At 50.3% G+C, this 17,654-nt stretch overlaps 1 protein-coding gene across 1 annotated transcript; it reads left to right on the forward strand.

The window, feature by feature from the left end:
- The first annotated feature begins 2,628 nt into the window (after positions 1–2,628).
- DHX16 (DEAH-box helicase 16) lies at positions 2,629–17,534 on the forward strand. The gene is made up of 20 exons (XM_043908035.1): positions 2,629–3,027; positions 4,140–4,390; positions 4,487–4,649; positions 4,946–5,002; positions 8,566–8,820; positions 9,011–9,214; positions 9,294–9,485; positions 10,104–10,214; positions 10,387–10,502; positions 10,988–11,198; positions 11,385–11,483; positions 11,590–11,742; positions 13,155–13,295; positions 13,491–13,653; positions 13,750–13,868; positions 13,979–14,046; positions 15,931–16,093; positions 16,194–16,355; positions 16,608–16,781; positions 17,312–17,534. Exons 1-20 carry the CDS (start codon positions 2,821–2,823, stop codon positions 17,438–17,440), a joined length of 3,138 nt encoding a protein of 1,045 aa, XP_043763970.1. The 5' UTR covers positions 2,629–2,820; the 3' UTR covers positions 17,441–17,534.
- The last annotated feature ends 120 nt before the right edge of the window (positions 17,535–17,654 follow it).

Raw genomic sequence — 17,654 nt, forward strand, 5'->3', positions numbered from 1 at the left:
TTAAGCAGCCAGCAGTGACTTTCTCAAGCTGTTAGCAACAACAACAACAAAAAAGAATACAATTTGGATATCTCTTAGTTTGCAGATCTTTTAAAATAACGTTATGAGACAGCACCAAGAAAAGAGGGTACCTTTGCTTTTTCTCCACATCCTGAGTTTTCATCTGCCTGGAATCCTCGATTAAGCCTAACCTGTATTCAGTTCTTGCAGAAGGTACCTGTCCTAGCAAAGGTCACTCCTAATCAGTTGATCTGTAACAAGCAAGGACCTGATCTAATTTGAGCGCCCCACCCCACAAGCGCACACATGCACGCACACACACACACACAAACACACACACACCTTGCATTATTTTTGGCTCCATATATGTTAGCATTTTATATTATTATGTATTTTGTCTCTGCAGGCTGGTCTCCACCCCAACCCTCTGCCACTGTAAATTCGGTAAGGGATTTGTTTTTGATTTGTTCTTTGCTATATCCCTGGGTACTGAAACTGTGCCTGGCCCACATTGAAAGTGTTGGTCACTCAGTTATGTCCGACTCTGTGTGACTCCATGGACTGTAGTTGGCCAGGTCCCTCTGTCCATAGAATTCTCCAGGCAAGAATACTGGAGTGAGCTACCATTTACTCCTCCAGGGGGTTCTTCCCCACCTAGTGATCAAACCCAGGTCTCCTGCACTGTAAGCAGATTCTTTCCTACCTGAGCCACCAGGCACATTAGGTTCTCAATATAGTTGAATGAAATGAGTGAGTGTAATACTCAAGAAAATTAGAGCTATCAAGGGAATATTTCATGCAAAGATGGGTTCAATAAAGGACAGAAATGGTATGGACCTAACAGAAACAGAAGATATTAACAAGAGGTGGCAAGAATACACAGAAGGACTATACAAAAAAGATCTTCATGACCCAGATAATCACGATGGGGTGATCCCTCACCTAGAGCCAGACATCCTGGAATGTGAAGTCAGGTGGGCCTTAGAAAGCATCACTATGAGCAAAGCTAGTGGAGGTGATGGAATTCCAGTTGAGCTATTTCAAATCCTGAAAGGTGATGCTGTGAAAGTGCTGTACTCAATATGCCAGCAAATTTGGAAAACTCAGTGGTGGCCACAGGACTGGAAAAGGTCAGTTTTCATTCCAATCCCAAAGAAAGGCAATGCCAAAGAATGCTCAAACTACCGCACAATTGCACTCATCTCACACCCTAGTAAAGTAATGCTCAAAATTCTCCAAGCCAGGCTTCAGCAATGTGTGAACTGTGAACTTCCAGATGTTCAAGCTGGTTTTAGAAAAGGCAGAGGAACCAGAGATCAAATTGCCAACATCTGCTGGATCATCGAAAAAGCAAGAGAGTTCCAGAAAAAGCATCTATGTCTGCTTTATTGACTATGCCAAAGCCTTTGATTGTGCGGATCACAACAAACCATGGGAAATTCTTCAGGAGATGGGAATATCAGACCACCTGACCCACCTCTTGAGAAACCTATATGCAGGTCAGGAAGCAACAGTTAGTACTGGACATGGACCAACAGACTGGTTCCAAATAGGAAAAGGAGTATGTCAAGGCTCTATATTGTCACCCTGCTTATTTAACTTATATGCAGAATACATCATGAGAAACGCTGGGCTGGAAGAAGCACAAGCTGGAATCAAGATTGCTGGGAGAAATATCAATAACCTCAGATATGCAGATGACACCACCCTTCTGGCAGAAAGTGAAGAGGAACTAAAAAGGCTCTTGATGAAAGTGAAAGAAGAGAGTGAAAAAGTTGGCTTGAAGCTCAACATTCAGAAAACTAAGATCATGGCATCTGGTCCCATCACTTCATGCCAAATAGATGGGGAGACAGTGGAAACAGTGTCAGACTTTATTTTGGGGGACTCCAAAATCACAGCAGATGGTGACTGCAGCCATGAAATTAAAAGACACTTACTCATTGGAAGGAAAGTTATGACCAACCTAGATAGCATATTAAAAAGCAGAGAGATTACTTTGCCAACAAAGGTCCGTCTAGTCAAGGCTATGGTTTTTTCCAGTGCTCATGTATGGATGTGAGTTGGCCTGTGAAGAAAGCTGAGCGCCGAAAAATTGATGCATTAGAACTGTGGTGTTGGAGAAGACTCTTGAGAGTCCCTTGGACTGCAAGGAGATCCAACCAGTCCATCCTAAAGGAGATCAGTCCTGGGTGTTCATTGGAAGGACTGATGCTGAAGCTGAAACTCCAATACTTTGGCCACCTCATGCGAAGAGTTCACTCATTGGAAAAGACCCTGATGTTGGGAGGGATTGTTGGGAGGGATTGGGGGCAGGAGGAGAAGGGGACGACAGAGGATGAGATGGCTGGATGGCATCACCGACTCGATGGAGATGAGTTTGAGTAAACTCTGGGAGTTGGTGATGGATAGAGAAGCCTGGCGTGCTGCTATTCATGGGGTCGCAAAGAGTCGGACACGACTGAGCGACTCAACTGAACTGAACTGAACTGAATACTCAAGAATGACCAACAGAGGGCGACAGAGAAATTCAGTAGGGGAAGAAATGAGAATGTTTTATTCCGAGGTTCGCGTACAATTCCGCGAGATTTGAACTCGCTCGGCCACCGTAGTGCGTAGGCCGGAAAAGAGCAGCTACTTCCGGCCTCAGCGGTCCGGGAAGATTGCTATGGGCTATCGGAAACCGAGCCCCTAGGTTCTAAGGCAGCTCCATTCCGGAGCAGAGGCTCCATCCTGGAGCTCTAGGCCTCCGACCCGCCCGGCCGCCGACGTGGCAGCTGGAGACACTTTCAGGGCCCGGAATAGGGAGCGTGTGTCGCCATGGCGACACCGGCGGGGCTGGAGCGTTGGGTGCAAGACGAACTGCACTCGGTGCTGGGACTGAGCGAGCGGCACGTGGCCCAATTCCTGATCGGTACCGCGCAGCGCTGTGCCTCGGCAGAGGAGTTCGTGCAGCGCTTGCGAGACACCGATACCCTGGACCTCAGTGGGCCGGCCCGGGACTTCGCCCTGAGACTCTGGAACAAGGTACTGGGAGAGGCGGGACCCGGCGTGGGAGCGGCGGGAGAGTGGGTGGAGCAGGGGAGGGGCCCCCAGGTTACTTGTCCAACAGAGTTTGGGCTCACTTGGGCTAACTGTCTAATGGAGAATTAAGCTCAGTTTGCAAGCAGTGACCACTTTCGGGCTGGGCGACCACTTCCGTGGAGAAGATTGAGGAGGGCTTAAGGGTCTATAAAGCAGTGTTTCTCAAACAGGTTTAGGATTCATCCACGGCTTTTGTTAAAATGAGGATTCCGATTCGGTAGGTCTGGGATGGTTTTTTCGTTTCTTCATTTCTAACAAATCTAGTAAGTTTCCGGGTGATGCTGGGTGTTGCCCACCCTTGGAAGAGTGAGGCTATAGAAGAGATGTGAGGGCAGTGTTGAGGGAGGGTAGAAGTGGCGTAGCTGTGATCAAGAAAAGCAGGCCCAGAGATTTTCTGGAATTTGTTGGGTAGAGAAAGGGGAAGAGTAAAGGTGTAACGGTGAGCTCCTGGAAGACAAGACTGTGTTTTTTGTCTTTGTAGTCATACTATCTAATTGTACCCTGCAGAACAAGAGCTCAGAAATTATACATTAAGACTGAAAGTGTTGAACTTGTTCAGAGAATGGCAGATAACCTGGTGTGGCTGTCCCATATGCACTTGGTGAAAGATGAGGTTAGAATGTACTTGATGTGAGGGTAGGAGCTCTGTGTTAATCCATTCACCAGGGTATCTCTGGAGGCTGGTACAGTGCTGGCCTGTGACAGGGCTCTGCAAAACAATCTGGACAATCCTTGTCCAGTCCTTGGGTAGGAGTGACTTAGTCATTGGGGAGAACAGAGGCTGAGCAGTTGAGAATTGGGTGTGAGAATGCAAACTCCGTGAGGGCAGGAAGTTTTTTCTTTATCCCTATATCCCTAGTACCTAGCAGAGGGTGCATGGCTTAGGAGCTGAGAGACCCATTCGGGCTGATGGACATGGTGTGAAGCCTTGGGGAAGAGAGAGAATGACAGCTGGCTTAAGATCAGTTACTCCTTAAATTAGGAACAGGGCCGAGTAGGTGGGCAGAGATCAGGAGTTGCTCACATCCCCTGTCTTCTCCTCTCTCTCCTGACAGGTCCCACGGAAGGCAGTGGTGGAAAAGCCAGCTCGGGCAGCTGAGCGAGAAGCCCGAGCCCTGCTGGAAAAGAACCGCTCTTATATGTTGTTGGAGGACAGTGAGGAGAGCAGCGGGGAGACTGTGGGCAGGGGCGGGAGCAGTGTCCAGAAGAAGCGGAAAAAACGGAAACACCTGAGGAAGAAACGTGAGGAGGAAGAGGAAGAAGAGGAGGAGGAACAAGTTTCTGAGAAAGGAAAGAGGAAGACAGGGTAAGTCAGAAGTAGGGGGCGAGAGGATGGGGCAGGTGGGTGATGGGACAGTAAAGCTCTGAGTGCCCTCAGTTAATCCTCCGGGCTGGGCTGCAGGGAGAAGAAAGAGCAGACGGAAAAGCCAGAGTCGGAGGATGAGTGGGAGCGGACAGAGCGAGAGCGCCTTCAGGACCTGGAGGAACGCGATGCGTTTGCCGAGCGGGTTCGGCAGCGGGACAAGGATCGGACTCGCAACGTTCTGGAGCGGTCAGACAAGAAGGTGCGTAGGAGCAGCACGTTCCATCAGTCCCCAGGCAGACCCCTGGATCCGGTCTGAGGTTGGGTGTGACCGCAGAGAGTGATCTCTGGGAAGACAAGGGGCCGCCTCCAGTAGTCTGGTCATCTCTTTGGGTCTTTGGGCTAAGGTGGCTCTCTGCTGAACCTGTAACCACAGAGATTCCTCAGGGAAGGGGGGACATTTCTTTATGCTAGGGAACATCTGAATGATCCTTGTGATGCTAGACAGGAATGGCTGTGGGCGTGGGGACTTTGACCACTCTTGCCTTCTTCTCCTAGGCTTATGAAGAGGCTCAGAAACGCCTCAAGATGGCTGAGGAAGACCGGAAGGCCATGGTGAGTCCCCGTGCTCAGGAAGACAAAGGGAAAGACTTCCTGATGGAATGGTTAGGGCTAGGGAGGAAAGATGCAGAGGAAGTGTGGTGGGGCTGCTGAGGTGGAGGGTGTTGGGTCTCTGGTTGAGGAGCCAGCTAAGGGTGGACATAAATTGTAGTGGGAAGTCAGTCTGATCTGACCCCTTAGGATCAGATCAGACTGTGCCGGGGTCCAGCCCCAGCAGGATCCAGGGGAACCCTCAGGATGAACGGCGTCAGCGAGAGAGAGACACGTAGGACCGGCCTTGATAGGGCTAAGTCTGCTAGGGAGAGAGAGAGAGAAAGAAAGAAAGAGACCAGACCAGGAATATGCAGCAGAGTCTGGCAGTTGCTTTATTTTTCACCATAACCTTTATACCCTAAGTTGGTACATTTCTAAGGGGCAGATAAGCATACAGACTTAGTTTAACATTATATCAGCTTGTCCTTCACGAAACCAGGTGTGCTCTGTATATTTTTTGTTTATGTGAGTCTTTTCCCATAAATTTTTTGTACATGATCTTCTGGCCTTGAGGTTAGCAGAAAACAGAAGGTTGGCAGTCTCATGGTACAGCAAGTTGTAACATAATAAAAATACAATCTTGTTAACATAAAGTCAGTCTTTTTGCAGAAATTCTCAGCTAAATTTATCTAAAAAGTTTAACACACAAAGACTCTGGCTCTGGTGAGGCAGCACCCATTTAGTGCTCCTGGTTAAAATTAACAATTATCTTATTGTTTTTATACTAGGGCTAAACTCTTATTTTACTATATCTTTAACTATATTAACAATAGTTTCCACTGCACAACCTCAGCACATTAACATCAATCAAACATTGATCTAATAACCACTTTTAAAACAATATTTTTTGTATTCTCTAATAGGGCTTCCTCACCCCCCAAAGGGCTCTGTGCCTATTAGGGCCTTTTTTATGGTTAATCTCTATGTATAATATCTTTTGGCTTTCAGGCCTGTTGACAATTTATGGCTTGCACCTGGTGCAACTTTAAGCAACTTCAGTAGCTGACCCTGTCTTATTTGTGGTTAATCTATTTTCTTTCTATTAGGTGTCATCTCCAAGGGAACTAGATAGGATTACATTTTTTACAGAACAGAAATGCAAAGGATTTCAAAAACAGCAGATATGGCACAAAACAGGCTCTTAGTCTAAAAGTTAATTACCTGCAAGAAGTCGCCTGCTAATCTCTGTCTAAACTATTTTCTATTAGGCACATTTGTGGCTATAATATTTGTGGAGCTTTTCTCACCCCGCGAAGGGGCCTATGCTTAATAGTTTCTTTTGTTAGCGTACTGTACTTAGGATGTTTAGAACAATCATGAGCATTTTGTGCAATGAGAGCACACATTTATCAAACAAGCCAGAATGCCAGCAAAAGGGTTTGAATTGAAGCATTTCCTTCATCCCTGGCCCCTTCATAGGGTACCAGCATCCAAGAGATTTATTAATTATCTTTTAAGTTGGTCTTTATTCAGTGAAAGAGGAGCAGGAGAGCTCTCGGCAGGCAACACAAGAATCTGCAGCAGGGCAAATAAGAACAACAGCAGAAAAGAGGGGAGGATATAGGGTAGGGTAGAGGCCGAGGCCAACCTGGAGGGTCCCTTATCCTAGACGGCCTTGCCTGTCAGGTATTTTCCTCGTGACCTCGTCCTGGATGGGGTCCCGGACGGCCTTGCCTGCCTGGTATTTTCTTCATGACCTCGTCACAGGCGGGACCCCCCATAATGGCTCCCGAGAAGACTGTATGTTAGTGAGGGAAGTATAGATTTTCCCTGTTCCTGAGACTTAAAGAGATGTACTCAAAAGGCAGCTGGAAGGTCAAGGGGCTGGCTGGAGGACAGGGGTGGGGCAGGGTCATACTGCCCAGGGATGTGCTGACTGTGGAGCTTGTGCACACCATCTCCAGATACCTTCTCCCATCTAATCCCTCCATTTCCTAGCTCCCCCACACACCCCATCCCACCCTGACCCCCTCAGGCCTTGTGATCACCCACTGATTTTCAGAGTTGGTCTTCTCACTGCACAGGGACTGAACCCTTATGATTCATGAACTGGACTTGTTATGGGGGTAGCCTTGGTAGGGTTGCAGTTTTCTGAAGCCCTGGTCTTCCCATGTAAGTCACATTTAGATTTCCCCAAAGACTTTCGAGGCTCTTGGTGTCTTAACAATGCCCTGGTGGCCATCAGGTCTCCCCTGACATATCCATCTCAGGTCACATCGCAGAAAGTGACTGTAGCCAGAGACTTCTGAGATGTCTCTTGGTGCTGATGTAGTATTTTTACTTTCTAGAACTTTTCTTTCCTTTTTTCAATTATGAAAATTTTCATAATTTTCACAAATAGGAAAAGTTGAAAGAATAGCATAACAACATCCATCCAGACTGTTTGGATTAAAAAATTGCTAATACCATGTGCAGTATTTTCAATGTTTGTGTAAATGGCAGCTTTTTTGGTCCGTTTTGAACCATATGAAAGTTTTAGACATTGCGGCATCTTATCCCATCAGCATGCACCTGGCGCCTGAAGACCTCACACAGTGCCACTGTCATGCCCAAGAAGATGATTCTCCTGTATCAGCTAAGAATCTGCCCACAATGAAATTTTCTTAGTTATCCCAAAATGTCTTTAATAACTGCTTTTTCCAAACTGAAATCCAGTTGCTTTTCATGCATTGCATTTGAGTGTAAGGTCTCTTCAGTTTGTTTCATTTTCCCTTTCTCTCTTTCTTTCTGTCTCATCTTGTACACCGTGTCCTACATTTTGGATTTATCTGATCCTTATCTTGTGGTGTTAAGTTCTGTCCCAGTGCTTACTTTAAAGTGGAAATTGGGTCTTACAGCTTGCTCAGACTCAGATTAAACATCTGTAGCAGCAGCGCCTCTTGGGTGGTGGTGTGTACATCCCGTGGTGGGGGTGGTGTGCCTGTCAGGCTGAAGGAGAATTCGATTGTGGTACTCAGATCAAGTCATGAGCATAAACTCCATTTTAGTATATCATGGAACAAAAAACCAAGAAATTAAGTATCAAGTTGGCCAAAAAGTTCATTCGAGTTTTTTTCCATAAGATGTTGCAGAAAAACCCTAATGAACTTTTTGGTCAACCCGATACACTCAGGGCCCCAAAGGGGAGGGGACCTGGTGGTTTCTGATTGTCTCAGTCGTTTTCAGTTTGAGACCTCTGCCTCCACATCATGGCATCAGCCATCATGTTATCCCCCTTTTCTCTGAGTCGAATAAAACAGCAAGGGTTGAATATAAAACACACACATAATTATCCTGGTGAATCGATGTTGGCAAAGATGGTGAGGCTGCCTGGAAGGACCGTCCGAGCTGCTGGAAGGCAGCCTGTGGGCCCTACGTTGGGCTCCTCATTAGTCAGGTTGTTCCGTGAGAAGGGAAGGACGGTGGAGGACACATCTTTAGGTCCCCGGGTCGGCCTGCCCAGGAGGTTGTCCCTCTTAGGGGGACAGGGGAAAGGGGTCACTCTTCCAGTGAGAGGAGGCGCTGACTGCCCTGTCCTGACCCAGGTCCCTGAGCTGAGGAAGAAATCCCGCCGGGAATACCTGGCCAAGCGGGAGCGAGAGAAGCTTGAGGACCTGGAGGCTGAGCTGGCGGACGAGGAGTTCCTCTTCGGGGACGTGGAGCTGAGCCGACACGAGCGCCGGGAGCTCAGGTACAAGCGGCGCGTGCGGGATCTCGCCCGGGAGTACCGGGCGGCTGGGGAGCAGGAGAAGCTGGAGGCCACCAATCGCTACCACATGCCCGAGGAGACCCGAGGACAGGTGAGGCGAGAGGGTCGCCGCTTCAGCCCGGGTGCCCGAGCGGAGGGGAGGGAAGGCTTCAGGGACTAGGGCGGCAGCTTGGCAGGGCCCCCCGCTTGTGTTGCCTTTCTCTGTGGGCGCGGGTCGCGGCTGGGGAGGGGGCACTGGGCAGAGAGGGCAGCTCTGTCTCCACATCCCCCTGTCTCCGTAGCCTGCACGCGCGGTGGATCTAGTGGAAGAGGAGTCCGGTGCCCCTGGGGAGGAGCAGCGGCGCTGGGAGGAGGCCCGGCTCGGGGCAGCATCCCTGAAGTTTGGGGCCCGAGATGCTGCCTCCCAGGAGCCCAAGTATCAGCTGGTGCTGGAGGAGGAGGAGACCATTGAGTTTGTCCGGGCCACTCAGCTCCAGGGCGATGAGGTGAGGGTGGAGGGCGCTGGGACATCCTGAGGAGGCTGGCGCCGGCCCTGATACTCATGGCCTTCTACCCCCTCCTTAGGAGCCGTCAGCCCCGCCCGCCCCCACTCAGGCCCAGCAGAAGGAGTCCATCCAGGCCGTCCGCCGCAGCCTTCCCGTGTTCCCATTCCGAGAGGAGCTCCTGGCTGCTATTGCTAATCATCAAGTCCTCATCATCGAAGGCGAGACGGGCTCGGGCAAGACCACCCAGATCCCGCAGTACCTCTTTGAGGAGGTACGGCAGCCACGCCCTTAGTTGCCACTGACCAGCGCTGTCCTGGCAGCTCCTTTTCGTGGGGTTTTATGTCATCGCTTTCCCTTTTCATCTCGCTCCTTTAGTCTTTTCTGCTAAGTGGTGAGGTTCTTGAAAGGGCGGACCACACCCTTTTCACATTTCCGTTCTCACTTCCTGCCATGGGGTCCATGCCTGGGAAGCGTTCTGTGCCTTCACATTGGAAGGAGGTGTAGATGGATAGACGGCACGTGGGTGTGAACATGGACCCCGCACTCCACCAGCCTGGCCTCTGCAGGGCCAGGGAATGAGGAATGAAAAGACTTTGCCTGTTTTTGTGCCTGCCTTTGTTCCCCTTGCTTTGGAGTCTACCTAGCCTGTCAGTCTTTTTCCAGCTTACCTCTCGCAGAGCCTCAAACCTGATGACCCAGCAGGCTGGAACTGCCAGTTCTGGGTGAGGACCTTTTGGGAGCTCCAGGTCTGCCATCCTATCTGTTGATCCTTGTCTGGTTTTCAGCTTCTGTCTGTTCTTCCGTTCCTGCTGCCCTGGCCTGCATTTCCAGCTTCTCTGAATTGCATATTTAGCAAAGGGAGAGCCTCCTCTTTCTTCTTGTCATGCAGGGTTACACAAAGAAGGGTATGAAGATCGCCTGTACCCAGCCCCGGAGAGTGGCAGCCATGAGCGTGGCTGCCCGAGTGGCCCGGGAGATGGGTGTGAAGCTTGGCAATGAGGTGAGACCTGTGGGGACTGAGGGTTGCGGGGAGCCCCTCAGATCTGGGATTCACCCCCACCGCCCACAGGCTCCCCCTGCCCCCCACCGGTCTAGGTGCTCGCCCTTAGCCCCTGGCCCTCCCTCCCGAGAGCGCCAGCCAAACTGTCCATGACTCCCGGACCCCTTGACAGGTCGGCTACAGCATCCGCTTCGAGGACTGCACCTCAGAGCGAACCGTCCTGCGCTACATGACGGATGGGATGCTTCTCCGGGAATTCCTCTCTGAGCCTGACCTTGCGAGTTACAGGTCCGCACAGGTCCCCCAGCTCCCATGGGAAGGGGAGCCGCCCACCCTCGCCTCCCTCCGGTCTGCTGCTCTCCTGACCTTAGGCACCTTTCTTTATCATATCCTTTCATCGCTGGCCTTTCTCTCTTTTCCTTTCCACCCTGTTTTCTCACTTCCAACAGCCAGTTTGGCCATTGTCTTCTCTTCTGACTTATCCACCGGTTCGTGACTCTTTATGGTTTTAACCGTCCTAGAACTGAGATGGGCCCAGAGAGTTAGGGTTAAATCGTGGGTGCTGATGTCTGCCCGGGCTGGGAGATGCTGTAGACTCACAAGCCCCCTCCTCTAACTCTCTGTTGTCTGTCTTAACTGGGATGACTAGCCTCTCCTTGGAGCTCCCTCCTCCCACATTCACCCTTTGGCTCTTTGCTTTCTTCTGTTTCTCTCCTCTGGGGGCCCCAGTGTCCTGCACCGCCAGCTCACTGCTGCCCCCATTCCTTCCCCAGTGTGGTGATGGTGGATGAAGCCCACGAACGGACCTTGCACACAGACATTCTCTTTGGGTTGATCAAGGATGTTGCGCGGTTCCGACCTGAGCTCAAGGTCCTGGTGGCTTCAGCCACACTGGACACGGCCCGCTTTTCCACCTTCTTCGATGACGCCCCCATCTTCCGAATCCCTGGACGCAGGTTTCCAGTTGACATCTTCTACACCAAGGTGCCCCCTCAGGGAGGGTGGGCTTAAGTGTGAAGGCAGCAGAGCTTTGGAGGAGATTGTCCTTGGAGGGAAGGATGGGATGAGAGTCCTGAGGGGAATCAGGATAAAGTGTATGTCAAGCTGGAGGAGAGGAAGGGGTTTGCTGGAGCAGGTGGCCCTCCTGTGACCCCGCGTCCTCCTGACCAGGCTCCGGAGGCAGACTACCTGGAGGCCTGTGTGGTGTCCGTGCTGCAGATCCATGTGACTCAGCCTCCCGGGGACATCCTGGTGTTCCTCACAGGACAGGTGCGATGTGGGGGAGGGCTGGTGTACATATCCCGGGGAAGACTGGGCTGGCGGGTCGGCCCTGCGTGACTCTGGGTCCCGTGCTGCTCTCCCTATCCAAATCCAGGAGGAGATTGAGGCTGCTTGCGAGATGCTCCAGGATCGCTGCCGCCGCCTGGGCTCCAAGATCCGGGAGCTCCTGGTGCTGCCCATCTATGCCAACCTGCCTTCCGACATGCAGGCGCGGATCTTCCAGCCCACGCCCCCGGGGGCACGAAAGGTCAGTTGGAGAAGCCCACATTCATCATCCCCTATGGTTCATGCAATTAGAAGTGAAAAGGAAAGAATGTGCATGCCCTGCGCAAGGTGTGTCCTGGGCACAGCTGCGAGGCTGGGTGGCAGTCAGCCAGCCCCTCACTGCTGGTGCTGGAGTGAGAGGGTGACAATGGCAGAGACAGAGATAGTCAAACGCATGGTCCAGAAAGTGAGTGTGGCAGAGATGCAATGAAAAGGGGGGGTCTGGGTGTGCCAGGAGGCAGGATTTGAACTGGACCTTTAAGGAAGATGCTGGGGGAGTATCAGAGGAAGGCCTAAGGGGTGTTTGAGGTCAGAGTAATCTAGCAGGCTTAGTGGAAGGCTCACATGGCAAAGTAAGGGGAGACCGACGGAAAACAACTTGGGATGGCGGTTAGAGAGAGCCTTTGATGGCAGGAGGAAGAGTGTGGACTTTGGACCAGTGAGTGGTCATCAAAGGATTGTGAGCAAAGATGTAACTTTCCACAAATATTTACACAGCTCCTCCCACTTTCCAGGAAGTGTTCTAAGGGATGAGGATACAGTGATGAACTAAGCAAAGTCTCTAGCCTCAGGGAGTTTAGACTAACAAAGGTTAGGAAATAACACGTAAGTACATAATGTCAATTTGTGACAAAGGATCTGAAGAGATACAGTGTGCATCCAGGGGAGTCGCAGGTGGTGGTGGGGAGGAATGACAGGAAGGTATTTTCCTTAGGGTGTAGGGACACCCCTTGTCTGATGAGGTGAGAGTGAAGCTGGAGTCTCAGCCAGGCACGGGAGGGTGCCAGCCTGACATCTGACCCAGAAGAAGAGTGCGCCAAGTGGAGGGAATAGCGCACGCGGAGGATGGGTGTGAAGGCAGGGGTGGAGCCAGGAGCCCTGGTACTCAGAGATGAGATCGGAAGGGTCGCCAGGGGCTGGAGAACTCGGGGCCTAAAAGAGCTTGGCTGTGATTGTCAGGTAGGATGGGAACCACTGAAGGATGCAGGGAATGATGTAAGAGGCTCACATTTTAAAAGGACCATTCTGGATGCTGCGTAACCAGGGGCAGGAGTAGAGCAGCGAGACTCATTAGGGGGTTTATTTTAGGACCTAACATATGAAGGTGATTATGAAAGCAACCATGGGAAGGATGGGGCAGGAGCCTAACACCCTCAACTCCCATCTCTGAAAAAAATTCTGAACCCTCTTCCTTTCCTTTCCTTGTTACGCCCTGCTTATCCCCACGTCTCTCTCCCCTTTTGGCTAGCCTGGTCCCCTCTTGACCTTGGCCACAGATCGCTTCCGCTCCTGCTCCTTTGTCCCTGTTCATCCACTCCTTATCTTCCAGAAATCACTTTTTCTGTGTAACTAGGTGGGTGGAGTTTCTGGGTAACCCCACATCCTTTCTTTCAGGTGGTTGTGGCAACCAATATCGCCGAGACCTCGCTCACCATCGAGGGCATCATTTACGTGCTGGATCCAGGGTTCTGTAAGCAGAAGAGCTACAACCCCCGCACGGGCATGGAATCGCTCACTGTCACACCCTGCAGCAAGGTGGGCCTGGGCCAGAGAGGGGTCTCCATGGGGTGAGGGGGAGAACAGGCCAGCTCAGAAGCAGTGGGGACGGCTCAGAGCAGGGGGGTTAGCGGTCTACACCCACACCCCCAAGATTTCTTGCAGAAATACCACCCTTTCTCTTTTCCATCACCAGACTGTCAATGGGCCTGACAAACGATCCTTTCTTTCCAGGCCTCTGCCAATCAGCGAGCTGGCCGGGCGGGTCGGGTGGCTGCGGGGAAGTGCTTCCGCCTGTATACCGCCTGGGCTTACCAGCACGAGCTGGAGGAAACCACGGTGCCCGAGATTCAGAGGACCAGCCTGGGCAATGTTGTGTTGCTGCTCAAGAGCTTAGGTGACTGGGCTCCCCAGTCCTCTGAGAGGGGATGGTGGGACTGCCATCAGTGGTCACGCGAAGGACTCTGTCCTAACTCTGCCCATCCTTCTCCAGGGATCCATGACCTAATGCACTTTGATTTCCTGGACCCCCCACCCTACGAGACCCTGCTACTGGCTCTGGAGCAGCTGTATGCGCTAGGAGCCCTCAACCACCTTGGGGAGCTCACCACGGTGAGGTGGGAGGGCAGTGGGCTGGGGTGGGAGGAAGGTTGGGGTGACCCCTCGAGGGGCGGAGGGACACCCGAGGGAGGAGTGGCCTCAACTCTCTTTCCTCTCCTTAGTCTGGTCGAAAGATGGCAGAGCTGCCTGTGGACCCCATGCTGTCTAAAATGATCCTGGCCTCTGAGAAGTAAGTCCTTGACTCGGCCGGGCCCCTGGCACACACACTGGCCATGCCTGCTTCTGTCTCTGGGGCCATCTTTGTGAGCTTCCTTTTTCTCCCCACCACATTATTCTTTAACCAATAACAAGTTGTTGGATAACTCTTATTGCCCTTTTGAGGTCCACAGTGGTCAGTAAGACACCGTCCTGTCTTTGGTTATGATATCAAATGGATGAGATAGCCAAGAATGTAGAAAATTTGGGGGCATGAACAAAAGTGGAAGACTTTACCTGTGAGGAGTGCTGAGGGAGGGCTGGCTTGGAGGCTTACTCTCTAGTAATCTACTAGAGAGTAGTAGATTCTCCTACGATTTCAGACTATGATGCAGCTCTGGGGGGATCACTTTTTAATTTTTTTTAATTTTTTTTTTTTTCAGTGACAACGTGTAATTTTATTTCATGATACATAAATATTAATCAAACACCCAGCAATCAGGCAGATGTCAAGCAGCTAGACAAATTCTCTAAGGATGTTACGAGCAGGGACTTCCCCAGCAGTCCTGTGGTTATGACTCTGTGTTTCCAAAGCAGGGAGCATGGGTTCAATCCCCGATCAGAAACTAAGATCCCACACTTGGTGCGTGGTGTGGCAAAAAAGAGGTTACAAGCAGAGTTTCTAAGAATTAACTGCTGTTTATGAAAGAAAAAAAAAAAAAAGCAGATTTCTAGACCAAACCACAGATTGTAATTTAAGAGGTCTGGGATGGGGTCTAGAAATCTGCAAATTATTAACCAACTCAGTGGCTTTGGTAAGAGATAACTATGGAAAAAAGCTTGCCTCTATTTCTTATTTGAACTGGATAAACAGATGATGGGTGGGACAGAATGAACATTATTAGGAGAATTAAGTAGAGGCAAGAACAAGCCAAGGTGTTTTAGCCTAGCATAAGAGGTTCAGACTAGAAAAGGTCTTCAGCATCAAACTGGGGGGAGATCACGTTTTAATGCCATCCCTTGGCTGTGGTTGAAGTTAAAGGAACTGCTATAATGCACACCTTCTTTTTTTTTTTTTTAATTAATTAATTAATTAATTAATTTATTTTTTCAGTGGGTTTTGTCATACATTGACATGAATCAGCAATAGATTTACACGTATTCCCCATCCCGATCCCCCCTCCCACCTCCCTCTCCACCCGATTCCTCTGGGTCTTCCCAGTGCACCAGGCTCGAGCACTTGTCTCATGCATCCCACCTGGGCTGGTGACCTGTTTCACCATAGATAATATACATGCTGTTCTTTCGCAACATTCCACCCTTACCTTCTCCCACAGAGTTCAAAAGTCTGTTCTGTACTTCTGTGTCTCTTTTTCTGTTTTGCATATAGGGTTGTCGTTACCATCTTTCTAAATTCCATATATATGTGTTAGTATGCTGTAATGTTCTTTATCTTTCTGGCTTACTTCACTCTGTATAATGGGCTCCAGTTTCATCCATCTCATTAGAACTGGTTCAAATGAATTCTTTTTAATGGCTGAGTAATATTCCATGGTGTATATGTACCACAGCTTCCTTATCCATTCATCTGCTGATGGGCATCTAGGTTGCTTCCATGTCCTGGCTATTATAAACAGAATGCACACCTTCTTACTGCAGAACCCTCATGACATTTTCCTGCCCCTGCCTCCCTGCACGTCTCCTGTTACTGTTTTATCTACAACCTGACCTCACCGCCTGGACCCCCATCCTGCTGCCCCTGCCACCAAAAGCAGTCTACTCTCTGATTTGTAGCCATCAGCCCAGCCTGCAGCCCCCACGTGAGGACATCCATCACGCCGCAGTCCCTTTCCTCTTCACCGTGTCTGTTCCTCTGTGTCTTGCTTTGAGCTCTCGTGTTTCTCCCTTCCTGCCCCAGGTACAGCTGTTCAGAGGAGATCCTGACAGTGGCTGCCATGCTCTCCGTCAACAACTCCATCTTCTACCGACCTAAGGACAAGGTCGTCCATGCTGACAACGCTCGGGTCAACTTCTTCCTCCCTGGTGGGGACCACCTGGTTCTGCTGAATGTTTACACACAGGTCCCTGGGTTTGGGTAAATGGGAATGAGGAGGGCACAGGGGACTCTGGTCCTGCTGTATAAACTTAACACCCCCCTTTTCCCTCCCTCTTGCTTCATAGTGGGCTGAGAGTGGTTACTCTTCCCAGTGGTGCTATGAGAACTTTGTTCAGTTCAGATCCATGCGCCGAGCCCGGGATGTGCGGGAGCAGCTGGAGGGGCTCTTGGAACGTGTGGAAGTTGGTCTCAGTTCCTGCCAAGGGGACTACATCCGTGTCCGAAAGGTCAGCATTTCCTTAGTCTAGTCTCCTGCTGTCCACCCATTATCTCCTGAGGAGCAAGCTTGTCTGGGGCCAGCGACCTGCGAACATGCCCCTTTCCCTGTGGAAGGTGGGTTCCCCTTGTGCTTTCTTCCTGGGGCACTGGAGGTCCTTACCTTCCTCCAGTTCTCCCAGAGCCTGCACTAAAAAGGTAGAGTGCCGAGGGTCCCTGGATGCCAGCCGTTCCCATTGACTTCCTTTCCTGCCTGCTTCCAGGCCATCACTGCTGGCTACTTCTACCACACAGCACGGTTGACTCGCAGCGGCTACCGCACAGTGAAACAGCAGCAGACGGTGTTCATTCATCCCAATTCTTCCCTCTTTGAGGAACAGCCACGCTGGCTGCTCTACCATGAACTTGTCTTGACCACCAAAGAGTTCATGAGACAGGTGAGGGCACCTTGGCCTGCCCAGGTAGGTGGGTTGTGTGGGAGATGGTATTCTGGCATGCGAAAAACCCAGGTTCAGGTTGCTGGGACTGGCAGAGAAAGAGGAAAGCAACTTGGTTTAAGGTAGGATAAGATAGAGGATAAGATAGAAAGGCATCCATTCTAACAGCTGTCTCAGCATCCACTAAGATCTGTTCATTCACCAAGTGCTGAATGCATTGTCTCAGTGCTTCAGGGGCTGCAGTGATAATGGTGAACAAAGCAGGTGTGGCCTTTGTCCTGCGGGTATTTTAGTCTAGGCTCAGGCTTTTGTTTAGGTTAGCTTACTTGTGCTCTTGAACAACATATAACAGAGTGTTGGGGTCTAGAGTATTAGAGCCAGATAACCATTTCCCTTGCCATGCAGTCAAAGGGGAAAGAAGAGAAGCTTTTTAAAAATCACACACATTAAAAAAAAAAAAAAATCACACACATCTCAGAATCTAGGTTACAAAAGAGAATCTTGCTGATTTTTTTTCTCTCTTTCTGCAGGTATTGGAGATTGAGAGCAGTTGGCTTCTCGAAGTGGCGCCCCACTATTACAAGGCTAAGGAGCTGGAAGATCCTCATGCTAAGAAAATGCCCAAAAAAATAGGCAAGACACGGGAAGAGCTAGGGTGAAGAGCAGGGGACATAACAATCAGAACCTAACACCAGCTCCTTTTCCTTCTGTACCTTATTTAATATCTATTAATAAAAATATTTTTAGAGTAAAGCTATGGGGAACTTTTTTTTTTTGGCCACTCGGCTTGTGGGATCTTAGTTCCCTGACCAGGAATTGAACCCTTGCCCTCAACAGTGAAAAGTGCGGAGTCCTAACCCCTGGACCACCAGG

This window comes from Cervus elaphus, chromosome 7, assembly GCF_910594005.1.
Source record: "Cervus elaphus chromosome 7, mCerEla1.1, whole genome shotgun sequence".
In the NCBI taxonomy this organism is placed as follows: Eukaryota; Metazoa; Chordata; class Mammalia; order Artiodactyla; family Cervidae; genus Cervus; species Cervus elaphus.